Consider the following 15,923-nt stretch of genomic DNA (forward strand, 5'->3'; position numbering starts at 1 on the left):
GACATACTGGACACAATGCAGAGATTTGGGAAACACCTTGTTGGTGTAAAAGTACAGTTTTATGTCTGTCAAACTGTCTTTGGCAGTTTTTGTACCTTCAACTAAACAAATTGGAACAAACTGTGTTTTTTGCGACAGACTGTTAACAACAAAGTGCCTGTAAAGCTATCTATCTATCTATCCTGTCCCATCTAGGGTACACCCTGAACAGATCGCTAGGGCCAACCATTCACACTTATAAACAATTTAGAATTAACCTAACCGCGCTCACCGCATGTCTTGGTAGGAAGCCAGAACCCACGTAAACGCAAAAGCATGCACACTCCACACAGAAAGGCCCAGGCCAGATGGTGGATATGAACCCAGGACATTCTTGCTACGAAGCAATAGTGCTAACCACTGCTCTACCGTGCTGCCAAAGGCCAAATTATATTATTTAAAATTGGTTCTTTGAGTGACACAACACTGGTTCATCCATTGAGTTTATTGCATCTTTTTTCATGACTGATCCACAGGTCAGTGTGTGGTGCCTTAAGAAACCAAACCAAACATTCCTCTGAAATGGTCAGGTAGAAGGACTGGACAGAAAACGAGCGAAAAAGGAACCAAAGAAAAACTTTGAAAAACTTCAGAAAGCCTGGAGAACAGCACATGTGTAATGCTGTGGTTATACTGTGGACATGACATCAGTGAGATGCTAATTACTCTCCAGCTCTGTCATGGGTATATAAATATGAACCTTGTTGGTAAGTGGTTAGCCAGAAGCTCATAGTTTAAAAATCACAAGTTTATGGGTTTATGGTTGTGGGTTTGTTTTGGAGTGGCTGAAAATCAAATGCTGTAAGTTGGGCCAAATGTTCATGATTTTCTCAGAAGTTGCCAGAGAATGTAGTTACAGTCAAGCAGCTCACATCAAATAAAAGCTAATGTTGCTGCAACTATATGTTAACCAGTGATCAAACCAGACAGAGAAGCTATGGTTAGGGTATATTCAAAGTATAAAGGCATTTTAGAATACACAAAATATCTACATTTATAGATAGATAGATAATATGAAACAAGATATATGGAAATAACAATAACTTTAAATATATTTATATATTAGATTCCTCAAAGTAGCCACCCTTTGCTTTGTTGACAGTGGTGGAAACCCTCGGCCTTCTCTCAATGAGCTTCATTATGTAGTCACCTGAAATGGTTTTCACTTCACAGGTGTGCCTTGTCAGGGTTCATTTGTGGAATTTCTTGCCTCCTTAATGGGGTTGGGACCATCAGCTGTGTTGTGCAGAAGTCAGGTTGGTACACAGCTCACAGCCCTATTTGACAATTGTAGGATTTATTTTATGGCATGAACCAAACAGCTAAGTAAAGAGAAACGACAGTCCATCATTACTTTAAGAAGTGAAGGTTGGTCAGCCTGGAAAATTGCTAAAACTTTGACTGTGTCCACAAGTGCAGTTGAAAAAACCATCAAGAACTATGCTGAAATGTGCTCACATGAGGACGGCCCAGGAAAGGAAGACCAAGACACTCTTTTGTTTTGTTTTTGTAGCCATTTCTCCTGTTGCTGGGTTTTAAAAAGTGGGGGTTTTAATTTTTGTGAACAAGACCTTCTCATGACTCATCGAGTGATGCCACTGATCAGCCAATCGGTGGCATGCAGTCTGATGATGTCACACTTTAGTACCTGCCCATATCACTTAGAACCGAGCAGCGGTGAGCAGGTACTAAAAAACTTTCTTGGTACTAGTAGGGTGACTAACGGTCCTCTTTTTTTTTTTTGCACTTCTTGACTTGTAAAAGCCTATATGACATTTTTTATTTCACCATTCATTAACCGCACAGAGAAGATGTCGTTTAAATGTGTTTAACTGTTTGTTTAAAGAAAACTTTAAGTTCTTCATGACTGGGCCAAGTGTCCTCTTTTTTTGGAAATCAAATTTGGTCACCCTAAGTTCTAGGTACTATAACCTAAAGGAAAACCCTAAAAACTGTGGTGAATGGTGCCAAGTCGACCTGAGTCGGTACTAATGGAAAAGAGGCTAAGGAGTCACCTCTGCTGCTAAGGATTAATTCATCACCAACCTCAGAAATCGCAAGTTAACAGCACCTCAGATTAGAGCCCAGATAAATGTCACACAGAGTTCCAGTAGCAGACACATCTATTTGGCCTTTATGGTCAAATAGCTACTAAGAAACCACTACTAAGGAAAAGCAACAAGCAGAAGAGATTTGTTTGGGCCAAGAAACACAAAGAATGGATATTAAACCAGTGGAAATCTGAGCTTTGGTCTGATGAACCCAGATTTGAGATCTTTGGTTCCTCCTGGCGTATCTTTGTGTGACGCAGAAAAGGTGAACGGATGGTCTCTACATGCATGGTTCCCACAGTGAAGCGTGGAGGAGGAGGTGTAAGGGTGTGGGGGTGCTTTGCTGGCGACACTGTTGGGGATTTATTCAAAATTGAAGGCACAGTGAACCAGCATGGCTACCACATCATGCTGCAGCGACATGCCATCCCATCTCATATACTTGGACCATCATTTATTTTTCATCAGGACAATGACCCCCCAACGTGTGTGTGTGTGTGTGTGTGTGTGTGTGTGTGTGTGTGTGTGGAGAGAAAGAGAGACTGTAAAGAGGTATTTGTCTTTTTAAAGCCTGGCCTCTCTTAATGGTAGTGGGAGCCTTTTATTCCAGGCTGAATTTTGGCTTCCTCCTCTATAATGAATGACACTGTAGAATATTAAAATATGTGATGACTTTTACAGTCAAGCAAAACAGACTACCAAAAACTTGCTTTGATCAGACCTGCTGCAGAGCCTGAAGCGTTTTTGGGGATGAAAACAAGTCTGACTCCTGAAAGTCCACAGTGTCAGCTTCTCTGACTTTTATTTGGGGAGTTGATGCCAATATTATTTTGTGTGTCACATTGGCTCCATGGTGCATATTATAGTCACATTCCCTCTCTTTACCCCCCGCAGACCTGACATTTTTATTACATTTTACCTGACCCTACAGCCACTCTCTTATTCTTCCACTTTCAGCTGCTTTTTTAGGGGTCATCATAGATCATCTGCCTTAATCTCATCCTATTTCCAGCATCCTCCTCTGACTCATCAACACTCCGGATGTCTTCCTTCTCTACATACAGGAGTCTTCTCTTTGGCCTTCATGTCCTCCTGGCTGGAAGCTCCATATTTAATGTCAATATTATGTCTCTCAAACTTTGCCTCCAACTGCCCTAGACCTGACCTGTCCCTATGATGTACTCATTTCTAATCTTGTCCATTAGAGGAGGGCGGATTGATAGTATCAATACCAAAGCTGGTACTGGCATGATAGACTTGATAGTTTCTTTCTATCCTCTAGGTTTGGTATCCAAAGTCCTTTAGAGACAGGTACATTTCCAGGTCTCAAAAAAAAGTCCAAAAAAAGACAGTTTAAAAATACACAAAAAGCAGAACGGTGTGTTTTGTTGTGTTAGCTAATTATTGTGGAAAGTAACATTACAGTTATTTAGTGGTCATTAAAATGTGTTCAGAATTGATGAATCGTCATTAATTTGCAAATAAAAAATGATTATTCATCTCTTAAGTCATGACACATGCTGTCCCCTACATGAGCTGCCTTTATAAGTCAAAAGAATCTGTAGTGTTATGAGCAATACTGGCCCTGTATTTACTTGCTATCTGATTGATATCATAATTTGCAGTATGGCACAGCACTAATAACCCCTTCCAATAAAAACCTTAACATCATCAACTCTGCCACCTCCAGCTCCTCTTTTTCATCACAGCAGGTCTCAGTAAAGTCTTGTAAACCTTCCCTATCGCTCTTGCTGTTCCAGATCACCCCTGACACTTGTTTCCACCTACTCCACCCTGCCTACACTCTCTTCTTCACCTCTCTTGTGCACTGTCTCTAAGTGCAGCAAATATTTAAGTGACCACTGGAGAACATGTTTTTCTTTCTTTCACTTTTAGGGCAATTTTTTCTGCAGTCACACAGATATAGTTCAGGCTTATAACTCAGAGTCTCCATACTGAGACATCATTGTTAATTTCAGCAGCATCATATTGGGAGCTTCTCACGTCAGTGCAAGTGAGACACAAAGCCTCTATGTTTAGGAATTTGAAATACTTTCAGCTATGAATCCTAGATTTATTCACATCTATGGATATAAAGCATTATTAAAATGTTGTCATAAAAGTGGGTAGTATAAATCCCTCCACTGAGTCTGCATTTTTGGTCTGTTTCTTTTAAGTAAATGCTTCACAGTTGGCTTAAAAGCATCACCATTCATACCCGCAACATTCACGCTGATGCAAACTGTCAGTTCAGAAGTACTTTCAGTCTGCCGCTGCATCAAGCTGACACATTCAGTTCAGTGCAAAACTAGCCAGTACAGGCATTGCACAGAAGGTTGATGGTTCAGTAGTGGATATTGGATATACGCTCCAGTTGGACTGAGAAAGAGGCCTCGGCCTTACTGAGATTGCAATGTTTCCAAGTGCACCTTGGGTCCAATCTTGTCCCCATCCACCCCAAGTGGAAACTCCTTTTGTGTTACTGACTCAGATGCTGAACACCTCATCTGCTTGTCGCTTCAGGAATTTCACTTATAGGAAAGGGTTTAAAAAAGACTGACAATCTGTTCAACCCTTACTGACTGACATTTCTCAGGTGTGGAGATGCTGTGATTTTATATCTGCGTAGATCTCTCTCGCCTTCTCGCTGAGAGTGTGTGGGTGTTTGTGTGTCTGATGCTGAAGCAGGTGGGGCGCTGTGATTGTTCCATTTTGAAGAGCTAGCTGCCTGTGGATTGAAGAAATGTAGGACAGCAGCCTTTTTAACTCAAGCTGACTTCCACCGCAGCCCCTCTCCTCATCCCTGCCACTCCCACCATTAAGCCAGCAGTTAGTTGAGTTCACTGTCATGAGAGATTTTCTGTCACGAGCAGGGAAACTATGCAAAATGTGGATTTGATTGGTAGTCGAGACTAGCTTTGTGTAGCAGTACACTGTAAATACGGAGCATCTCATAGTGGTTTAGCAGAGGTGAGAAGTTTTTTTTGGTTGAGGAACTTGGCTTATAAAGTTTTTTTGTTTGTTTGTTGTCCTTTTACTGTTCAGTAGGTTTGTAGCTGCTGAGTGAACTTTTGTGCTGTTTTGGGCATTGCTCATAAATCCATCACTTTGAACTCTGATTCGCATCTGGCAGCAGATTGGGGACATGTGCGGCGAGTCACACAGCATTTTATATGAGCTATACGGTTTTCCCCAGGCCAGTCACGTAGCAATGACATATCTGAGGTCTTTTTTTCGATATGGTTTTGAGAAGGAAGCGACACACCTTGAATAAGAATGAGCTGAGGAGAGTGAGGGGAGCTCCACAGCCAAAAGCTACTGATTAGTTTAATTATAATCTTGAGGTGGGACAGACTGTTCTGTGATAAAAACATTTGGTGCTGCAGGTCTCTGTGTGTGCATGAACTAAATGCCTCTGCTACTGGTTTTGTAGAGGACCAATAGCGGTGACAGAATTTGTAAGGGGGCTTCCAGTGCTTAGTTAGGCAGTAAAATGCATCAGCGTAAACAATAACACAGGTTTAAAAGCAAAATAATACAATGCAAATATGAAAAACATGACATCATGTATATTTCCTTAGCTGGAAAAAACAAGAAGAGTTGCCATTGTGTGGTCAGCGTATGGTCAGGACAGAGCTCAGCCTCAGCTGCTCAAACCTCCACTCTGCACCCTCTGGCATCCTGTGATCACCTCATGCGTACAGACACACTGATCGCAAACTGCACCCGTTCTCTCCACATCTAAAGGGACACAAATTCAAGTGCACTGCAGGGGAAATGTGACCAAATGTGAGACTTTGTATACATTATATATATTCATTCCACTTTTATGATACTCTTCAGAACATTCTATAGAGCTCTTAGACTATAACATAGGTAGGCTACGTCAATGCACAAATGGATGTCACAAATCGATTTGGGCAACTAAGGGCTGCATGCATATACATATATATATATATATATATATATATATATATATATATATATATATATATATATATATATATATATATATATATATATATATATATAATAAAATCATTAGCTTCTGTTTCTCTGTATGCATCTGACTGTAAGAATGTCTTCTGGACACATGAAGGCGCCATTTCCATGCACATGGATGTTCTCTCGATCCTCTGGATGCTCTCAAAATAAAGGCTCTTACAAATCATGTGTCACATTGGCTCCACGATGAATATGCTAGTCACAGTTCCTCGTGTTTTCAGATTAGAAAATAAGCAGCACTTCCCTGGCCACGATTCTCCACAGCCCGCGTCTCCATTTGGATCACACGAGTTGTTATTCAGCAAGAATGGCACACCACAGCGGTTAAGGAGGCAGAGTATATTTATAGATTTTGAAACAGACCCCAGTCTTTATTCTGGCAGCTTTTTTATTTTTATTTTTTTTAAGTGGTGAGCTTCAGTATTTAAGTTGAACGCAGGTTGTGTTGCTCACAGTGCTCTCAGAGCCATCAGACTCCGTGTTGCTCTGTGCGCGCACGCTTTTGCATCCTCGGATTTCCATTACGCACAGGACAGCGCTCACATGCCTCCTGGAAGAGCTACCCTGTCAGATTGGAGCGGCGCGCAGCAGGAGCCTGTGTGACTGACCGCACTCAGAGCCGCCGTGAAACTCGAGCTTTCCCAACCTTTCTCACCTCATACTTCCCCTAGGATGGGCAAAGCGTGTGACTATTCTAAAGATCATGTCAGGACTCGCGTCCTCTGAGCCTCCTAGTATTCCACAGTCAGAGGAGTGTGGTTTCATGCGCAAATAAGTTCAAGACTCCCTCCCGTGAAGTCATTTTGCCTTTTTGGTTTGTGCTTCTTCTTCTTCTTCTTAATTTCAAATTTTCATCTGAACACTTGTAAGCCCACCATGGCAGCTGCATCCTGAGGAGGTGGTGGAGGAGATGGATGTAGAGGAGAAGGATGTGAACGGTTCGAGCTGTTTGCGGAATGAGAGCGACTGCGGGCTGAGCGCTACCTCGGCTGGAGTGTCCACTGCGCTGGCCAGCGTGCTGATCTTCACCATCGTGGTAGACATCCTGGGAAACGTCCTCGTCATCCTGTCCGTGTACAGGAACAAAAAGCTACGGAACCCAGGTGAGACGCACAGAGGATTGCAGGAAGTTATTCCTTATATTGATGCTAACTATTCAAAATAAAAGAACCCGTGTGAATTCTTTACCAGCTGAATTTATCAAGCAAGGCAAAACAACTTCTCTCTCAGTGAGCTTTCTTTCCTGCCTTCACTCATAACTAAAATTATGTAATGCACTGTGTGGCCTGTGACACCCCCTCCCTCTTGTATGACAATCAAACTGCTATCTGAAGTGGACCTCCAGCCTCACTGTGACAGAGTTTCCACAGCCTTGCATGCCTGCCTGCCTGCCTTCATATCTCTTCATAAATAATGGCACACACTCTCCCCTCCATTTGGCTGTAACCTTGCTGGTTTCTCCATCCCTGATAAATCACATCCCTCCTTATATCAGGTGTCGATGAGCAGCCAAGGTGAGAGACGCCGTTGTATGGTTTCTTTGTTGCTTTGCACACAGTTCATGCCACACACAACCCTCCTCCTCATCCTTTGTGGGCTACATTTGAAATGTTCAGACAGCAGAGAGAAGGTCAAGCTAACATTTATCATGGCTACCTTTGTGTCCCTTCTCCTCATTGGCAATAGTAGCATTATCTTTCAGCTGTCCCTTTTATCTTGTAGCCTGCAGTTTCTAATGGCCACTGAGAAGCCACTGTCATTTCCAGTGACTGGTGCTGTTTGTCTCCTACTATCTGTTTTCATAAATGAGTTGCATTTTATGTTTTGCGCACCAATATTCTTCAAGGTGCCTTTTCATCTAAGCACTGGAGGAGCAGGGTTTAGTTCCCCCGTCATTAATCAGCCAGAATAAGAAACTTTTCAAAAAACTAGTACATCCTTCTTCTTGGAAAGGAAAAGATGATATGCAGAGATATTCTCATGATTTGCTCCCACTTTTTTCTTGGATGACAAATAATAGTCTCTTGTTAGTAAATGTTGGCAGTCATTACTAGTTTGTCGTGTCTCTCTGTAAATAAACTTGTAAAAGCTGTATAGTAGCCAATATTGTGTGGCATAGAAACACATGAGCAGTAATCGACCCACCTCCTCAGCCACAGGACAGACTGAGCAGTAAAGATCCTGAAACCCTACAGAGTTTATGGCATGAGAGGCAGCTGTGCAACAGATGCGTGGACAAAGGAGCCTATTTTGCTTTGATTGACCGGATCTCGTGATTTTTTTTCCCTACTAAAAATTAAAAAAAAGTGCAGAATAGAACATCGAGATGTCCTGCAGAGGCTGACTACATATCAGAGAGCAACGCACGCGGTGCATCTGATACTCTGCTGTTTTTGAACTTAAAGGTCTGGAGGAGAAAGCAGCGTGCACCCAGGCAATTATACCCAGCAGCTCCGCGGCTCAAAGTAAAGCGAAGGACGCCCTCTGAGCCCGAGCGAAAAAACACAGTAAACCTTGCGATCACAACAAAATGCTAATGGAGCATGCTAATGAGGCAGCGGGATTAGGTCAGTGTTGGGGATAACAAGGCTTTAATTACAATTTCAAATACATTACATAACATACCCGTTTTACAGCAGCCCAAAGCCATTTTGGCAAGAAGTTGAGGATCCCAGAGAATAATTTGATTATCTGCTTGGCAAAGACAAATAAATAAATAATGGCACAGTCCACTGATCTCAAACAACAGGCCAGGACTAAATGGCCTGTTCAAGAGTCCACCTTGGGCTGGTGGACCATGCGCACTGCACTGATTACAGACCTCGCGCCGGTGTTCCCCTGCTCTAATTGGGCTTGCTGACATATCTAGTCACACGCGAGTCCTCCCCACAGTTGTGCTGCTCGGTTTGTTCGCATGTATGAATAGAAACCTGAAACTCCAGTGGAAGCTCAGAGCCCATCCTGCTATCGCTTTGCTTTTTTTTTTTCCACGTGTGTCCTTAAGTGACTGAAATTGTTGCTGCCGTTAGCCTATCAACAATCTCCTCTCTGTTCTTAACAAGCTATTTATAGGTTTGGCTCGCTTTGTATGAATGTTTAATTGTACAGTTTCCAAAAGGGAAGCATGGATACAGCTAAAGAACAGCTGTAGCTTTATACACGGGCCCCTTCTTGTTTGCTTGTTTGCGCAGGGCCTGCATATACGATTTCATGCAGCGTCACTCTTTAGGCCTCGCAAGGAGTCTAAGTTTAAGGTTTACATACATATATAAAAGCACGCACTCAGATATAGATGTGTCAGGCGGGGTGCTGAAAACATCCTATCTCTCCATTACACATTATTCAGACAGCTGGTTCGCTTCCTCACACAGCAGCAGCAGGACCTTTCCGCTCTGTTTCATTTCAACACACTCGCTTTGCACGCTTCCTCGATATACCCCCCCCCCCCCCCCCCCCCCCACACACACACACACACACACACTCTCCACCATTTAACCCCTCAACACACACCCAAAAACAAAAAACAAACAGTCATGTACATGGAAGCACGAGGTTCACATTCTAAGTGCTGAAACATCTTGGGGGCGAGATCTGGTACCTTATGTTTCATTTGTATCAGGTTTCCAGGGGGTCTTTCAAAGTGCGCAAATGTAACAGGGCGTATCCACCAGATCCTCAAAGTGTACAGCATGGCACTTATAGGACTGCCAATGGGGTGTTAACACTACGCTTCTCCACTGGGGGTTAACCATACTAAAAATACACTCACTCTTTCGGGAGAGAGAAAGAGTAGTGCGGCACAGACAGAAAGAGAGAGAGCGAGAGCGAGAGAGAAAGAGGGTTGGAAAAAGAAAAGGATGAGAGGGAAGTAGATGGAGGAAGAGATCCCACGCTGCGCATGCGCGTGTAGTTTGCGCCCTGCCGTGCCGTGCGAACTCTAGGTCGTGTGTGTGTGTGTGTGTGTGTGTGTGTGGGGGGGGGGGGGTAGTGAGAGTTGAAGATGGACTTGAGTTTTTGTTAAATCATGCATTGCACCCTCCTCAGCTGCTCCACAGTCATGAATAAAACCTAGACACTTCAGCGTCCACAGGAGTAGGGGTGGGTGGGTTTAATTGAGTCAGTGGACTTGAGTGACTCAAACCAGAACCCAATTCAAATTGACAGCACAGATCCACGGAGAATATCACTTAGCACGCTCCATTAAACATGCCCCCCGAGCAGATGATATTAAGTTTTCCAGCATGGTCGTGGGGCATTGTTAGATTATTTTAATCATCTTGCTAAGCCACACCTGGAAATGTAATCTCATATTTGCAGCTCATCCATCTCGGACAGGAAGAGGCTTCTTTAAAATGACCACTTTTCACCCTACCTTGAAATCCTGTTGCACTGGACGATGTTTGTGTACCAGTGATCCTCTTTTATGCCCTTTTCAACTCCAGGCTGCTGCGTTTTTTCCTATCTCAGACATACGGCCTGTGATTGGTAGATGGGCTCTGGCGATGATGATGATGATGATGATGATGGTTTTGACCAGGCTCATAGCGGGCTGTATCACCAAAAGGCAGCTCATGTCAGTTTAATGTTAAGTTTCATTCTGGGGCCTCTCTGGCCAGAAAAGCCTCACGAAAACGAGGTCACGAAGTCGCCACTACTAATTCATCAGCGCCCGTGTCCTTGCCAAAAGGTTATTCTTGCTTATTTATGATTACGACTTACTAAGTTGAATGCAATTATATTCGGGGTATGCTCTGGCAGTAATAAGCCTTGCGTTGCTGACGTTCAGATGGATTCAGGCACTGCCAAACCCTTCTGCATGTCTTGGTGAATTCCTCAGAAGGTGTATAAATATAGTCGGGTGAATTAAAGCTTAGTAAATCAAGTTTCCAGTATGAGCAGTGAGAGTGATGGGGTACAGATGGTGGATTTGAAATAGGAACACGCACCCCAGAGATTCACATGCGTAGCAGTGAGATTGAAAACCAAATCGACCGGCAGCCCTTTTTTGTTTTGTCTTGCGGTTTGTTTGCTTGCGTTTGCCCGCATCTTCATAATGTAACTCTGTATTGCTCCAGCTTCACCCCCCCCCCCCCCCCCCCCCCCCAGACACATACACACACTCTCTTTTTAAAAAAAATATATATATATATTGTTTTATTTCCCACGTTGTTTTACTACTCTGAACCGCCAGGTTGGAACGAAGCGATGACAAATATCCAGTTTCTCTCTGACACTGTGCCCTGTGATGCGCTGTTTCAATTTATGTTTCATTCACCAGAAAAATATGACAGAGTCTCACACTGGGGAAATTCACTGGGCGGTTGCGCGGCTTTCTCGGGACAGAAGTCTCAGTTAATCTGATGCAACATTTCGCTTGTTTCACAAGTTTTTTGTGCGCGCATAGTGCAAAATCAGATCACTGCAGAGCGAGCGGTGTAGGACAAGTCGAAGGCTGCGTGTCAGCTGTCCCTAATGGCCTGTAACCAATTAGCATTCAGGTTAAGGTCTATTCAACACTTGGTAATTATAGCTCCCAAAGACGTCGACTCCGTTCTCGTATCCGTGTGTGAACATCTCTGTTTGACAGAGCGGTCTTGAGTGCTGTGAGTTTGGGTGTCATGAGCATCATCGCCGGCCAAGTCGGTTAATTAAACCGAGGTAGAGAGGTAATGGTTCGTCCAGGGTTTGAATAATCGATGCCAACAAAACAGAGACAGTCATCTGGCCGCTCCACAGCGATCCTCTCAGCGGTGTTTTAGCACTTACCTCATCCTCCTGATGATAAGCGAGTAAGAGGGTTCAGCCAGAGTGAGCTGGCCGGACCGTGCCCCGTCCAGCCGGCGCACGCACACACACACACACACACACACACACACACACACACACACACACACACACACGGAGGAGCCATGTCAACGAGGAATCAAACCTCTGCACAATGACAAGAGCACAGAGCGAGCACTGGGAGCATCACAAATGCAATCTGACAGATTTGCCCACTGAGCTGACTCAAGGATGAAGAACAAATGCGTTTTATTTTTGTCCCAGCAGGCTTGAGCGACGGCTGGTGCCGTTTTAGTGACTTGGAAAATTGACTTGTCTGTAAAAACTCCAGATCGGCGGGAAATGGTGAACTCAACCATCTGATTTTCTTCTTCATGAAACTTTAAATATTCTGTGCCCCTGTTTGTTTTGTCTGCTTCGTTAGCACACCGTTTGAATAAAGTTCCAGGAGTGAAATGAAATTAGACCGGTTGCTAAACAACATAACGCAGCCATGTTGGCGTGCAGAGATTACAACAGGACCTGAATGCGGATTGATGGCCACATATGTTTCAAATCCACTTCCAGCGCTGTTGTTTCAGCTGTTGCCTGAGCAAGCAAGAGCTTTGCTCCTTTTACATTCTGGCTTCATAAGTTGTCACTCAGCATTTTAACATACACTAAAGCGCTTAATCTCTAAAAAAGATGGACCAACTCGATCTATTGGCTGCAAAACAACAGCTTTATGTTGTCCTTAACATATTGCACATTTACTCTAACCTCACACAAGGTTAATCCCTATTTTGCAAAACCAACACAATTGCGTTATGGCGCCAGCGTATCTTGTTCTTATCTGTCTTCTTATCTGACTTTACAATTTGATTTATTGTTTTATTCTTCCCCACCCAGAACAGCTGCACTGTAACAACATCACATGTCATTTTCTATAACTCATGTCATCTGAGGAGATCCAGTGTCACACCAGAATCAGCTCTGACCTCGGGAGGATGGGGGCTTGTTTGGATGTAATCGGACCCCGAAACCACCCGCGTCCTTGTTGATATGTACTTTAACTGCGTTCTAAGTATGTGACTGCATTTTCCCAGGAGCGAGGAAGCATTATTATACTGCGAAGAGCATATTATTGGGATGGACCTGCCCATAGGGAGATAACCTTTTGCTCACACTAGCTAAATTGACTAAATCTGGGCTTAATCAAAGTACAGGACAAAATAGGTTGAGCTGATGATGGGGCTCCATGAAAAGTCAGTTATAATTTGTCTTTGCAAGGGACATGAGTATCCAGAGAATTCACCGAATATTTGTTAAAATAAAAACTATATATACTAGGGAATGTCTTGCTAGTACAGCTTTGGACCCTATTTTGTCTTAAGAATTGTTTTAATGCTTTGTGGCATAGATTCAACAAGGTTCTGGAACATTTTAGTTTTAGAGATTTTAGTTCATATTGACATGATAGCGCCACAGATTCAGGATAGAAATCCCCTGTTCCACAAAGGTGCTTTGCTGGATTGAGCTCTAGTGACCAGTTGAGATGACTTGAGCTTTGTGACATGGAACGTTGTGGCTGGGAGCAGCCTTTGGAAGATGGCACACTGTGCTCATAACGAGAAAGACATGGCTAGCAACGATAATCAGGTAGGCTGTGGTATTTTGATGATTTTCAGTTGGCACTAAAGGGCACTAAGTGTGTCAAGAAATAATTCCCCACACCACTACACCAACACCATCAAAATCATTAAAATTGCCTTTCTTTTCCATTCTGATGCTTGAACGTCAGCAGCTTTCTTGACCATGTCTAAATGTGTAGATGTAGTTGCTGCCATTGACCATATATTTATGAGCATATGAACAGGTGTGCCTAATATAATGACCAATAAGTGCCAATTAGGAAATATTGCAGTGTGACAAATTTCACAGCAATCAGCTTCCTAGTAGTTAAAATATTTTTCCAGCTGGACCCATTTAGACCGCTCGTCTACACCTAGCAGCATTAGCATACACAGAGAATTCAGTATGGGCCTGGATCCAGATTGGGGCAATAAAAAATAATGTAGTATGAAAAGGATGTAGAGATTCTTGCTCCCAGCTCATGAAATACTAACATCAGGATCATGTTTTCATGCATGAAGGGTTATACCCCTTAAGCATTAACTCCCAGTGCACCTGGATACCTCTCTAGCTAGGTTTCCTAACATGGGGAATGTGCAAAAACCAGATGCATGTATCGCTGCTTTTATGCACTTTTATTTGACTTTGGTTGTGAATTTGACCTTTTCTATCACTCTTTGTTTGGCTAAAATGCTAAAACTACATGGTTAGATTAAGGAGAAAAACCCTGTTTACTGATGAAACACATTATTAATCAAGGGAAAGTCACAGTCAAGCCTCCACTGTCCCAATAAGCAAAGTTACAAACATGATCCTGCATATTTTACCTTCTCTTTTGGTCACATTTTGTCAGTTTTCATAACCTCCTTTTTTTTCTTTTTCTTTAGGCAACATCTTTGTGGTGAGTTTGTCTGTGGCAGACCTGGTGGTGGCGCTGTACCCCTATCCACTGGTCCTGACAGCCATCTTTCACAATGACTGGACTATGGGTGACCTGCACTGCCAGGTCAGCGGCTTCATCATGGGCCTCAGTGTTATCGGCTCCATTTTCAACATCACGGCTATCGCCATCAATCGCTACTGCTACATCTGCCACAGTCTCCACTACGATCGTCTGTATAGCCTGAGGAACACACTCTGCTACCTGGGTCTTACTTGGCTACTCACCGCCATTGCCACTATTCCCAACTTCTTCGTCGGCTCACTGCAGTACGACCCTCGCATCTACTCCTGCACCTTTGCTCAGACCGTTAGCTCATACTATACTATCTCCGTGGTGATTATTCATTTTCTGATCCCTCTGCTGGTGGTGTCCTACTGCTACATGAGGATATGGGTGCTCGTCATTCAGGTGAAACACCGAGTTAAACCGGAGCAAAGGACCAAACTGAAACCTAGTGATGTGAGGAACTTCCTGACTATGTTTATGGTGTTTGTCTTGTTTGCCGTGTGCTGGGCCCCCCTGAACCTCATAGGCCTGGCTGTAGCCATAAATCCTCCGAAGGTTGCACCCAACATACCCGAGTGGCTTTTTGTCACAAGCTACTTTATGGCGTACTTCAACAGCTGCCTCAATGCCATCATATATGGACTGCTCAACCAAAATTTCCGCAAAGAGTACAAGACCATTCTCCTCGCTCTTTGCGTTCCTCGTTTGCTCCTCACGGAAACTTCAAGATGTGCCACAGAGGGACTGAAGAGCAAGCCTTCACCAGCTATAACAAACAATAATGTGGCGGAGATAGATGTATGAACTTTTACCGGGAACGTGGGTGTGTCCTGTGATTCACAGAATGCCTTTTCAGGATCTGTTTCTTTTTCATGTTGTAAAGATGCATTTGTGTTTGGTGAGGACACTGCTGCCATCATATTCCTTCCAGCTTGCTGGACACTTTGCACTCCTGTTGAGAACAAACATCGATTGTATAATTATAAGTATTTTGTGTTCAATAGTGAGTTTCAAGACAGATTAACAAACTGGGAGGAAAAAGTGCAGAAAGAACAAATTACTGGGAACATTCAGATTGTATATAGTGGCCAGCTGTGAAAATTATTTTCTTAAATTCTCAAAATCTTTCACGAACACTTAAGGTCCGATACTCTTTGGGTGAGGGACCTACTTTTAAAGCCAAGTCCCAGCATGTGTATATCACGTGTACGAGAATGACTCACTGCCTATTTGCACAGAACAATTACGAGTATGTCAGCACCATGGTGATAATGAAATAAATGTATTTTCTATGGCCACAGTGTCTTTGGGGTCTTAAATACAGTAATAATTATAGAAAAGCCTCAAGGTTTTATTTTCATTCAATAGAATCCTTAATCTAATTTTAGGTTTAAACAGAAGCTGTTTTATGGATCAATTACCAAAGACTTAATGCTCTTATTTGGATGGTAGTGACTCAAGAGTATTAAAACTGGGGCAGGTGC

General features: G+C 43.2%; 1 protein-coding gene across 1 annotated transcript; it reads left to right on the forward strand.

Annotated features, from left to right (window-relative positions):
* Nucleotides 1-6,999: 6,999 nt before the first annotated feature.
* mtnr1c (melatonin receptor 1C) lies at nt 7,000-15,243 on the forward strand. Its single transcript, XM_085361842.1, has 2 exons — nt 7,000-7,198; nt 14,378-15,243. Exons 1-2 carry the CDS (start codon nt 7,006-7,008, stop codon nt 15,241-15,243), a joined length of 1,059 nt encoding a protein of 352 aa, XP_085217968.1. The 5' UTR covers nt 7,000-7,005.
* The last annotated feature ends 680 nt before the right edge of the window (nt 15,244-15,923 follow it).

This window comes from Diplotaxodon limnothrissa, linkage group LG2, assembly GCF_057381915.1.
Source record: "Diplotaxodon limnothrissa isolate DT_005_m linkage group LG2, D_limnothrissa_male_GT1.1, whole genome shotgun sequence".
Classification (NCBI taxonomy): Eukaryota; Metazoa; Chordata; class Actinopteri; order Cichliformes; family Cichlidae; genus Diplotaxodon; species Diplotaxodon limnothrissa.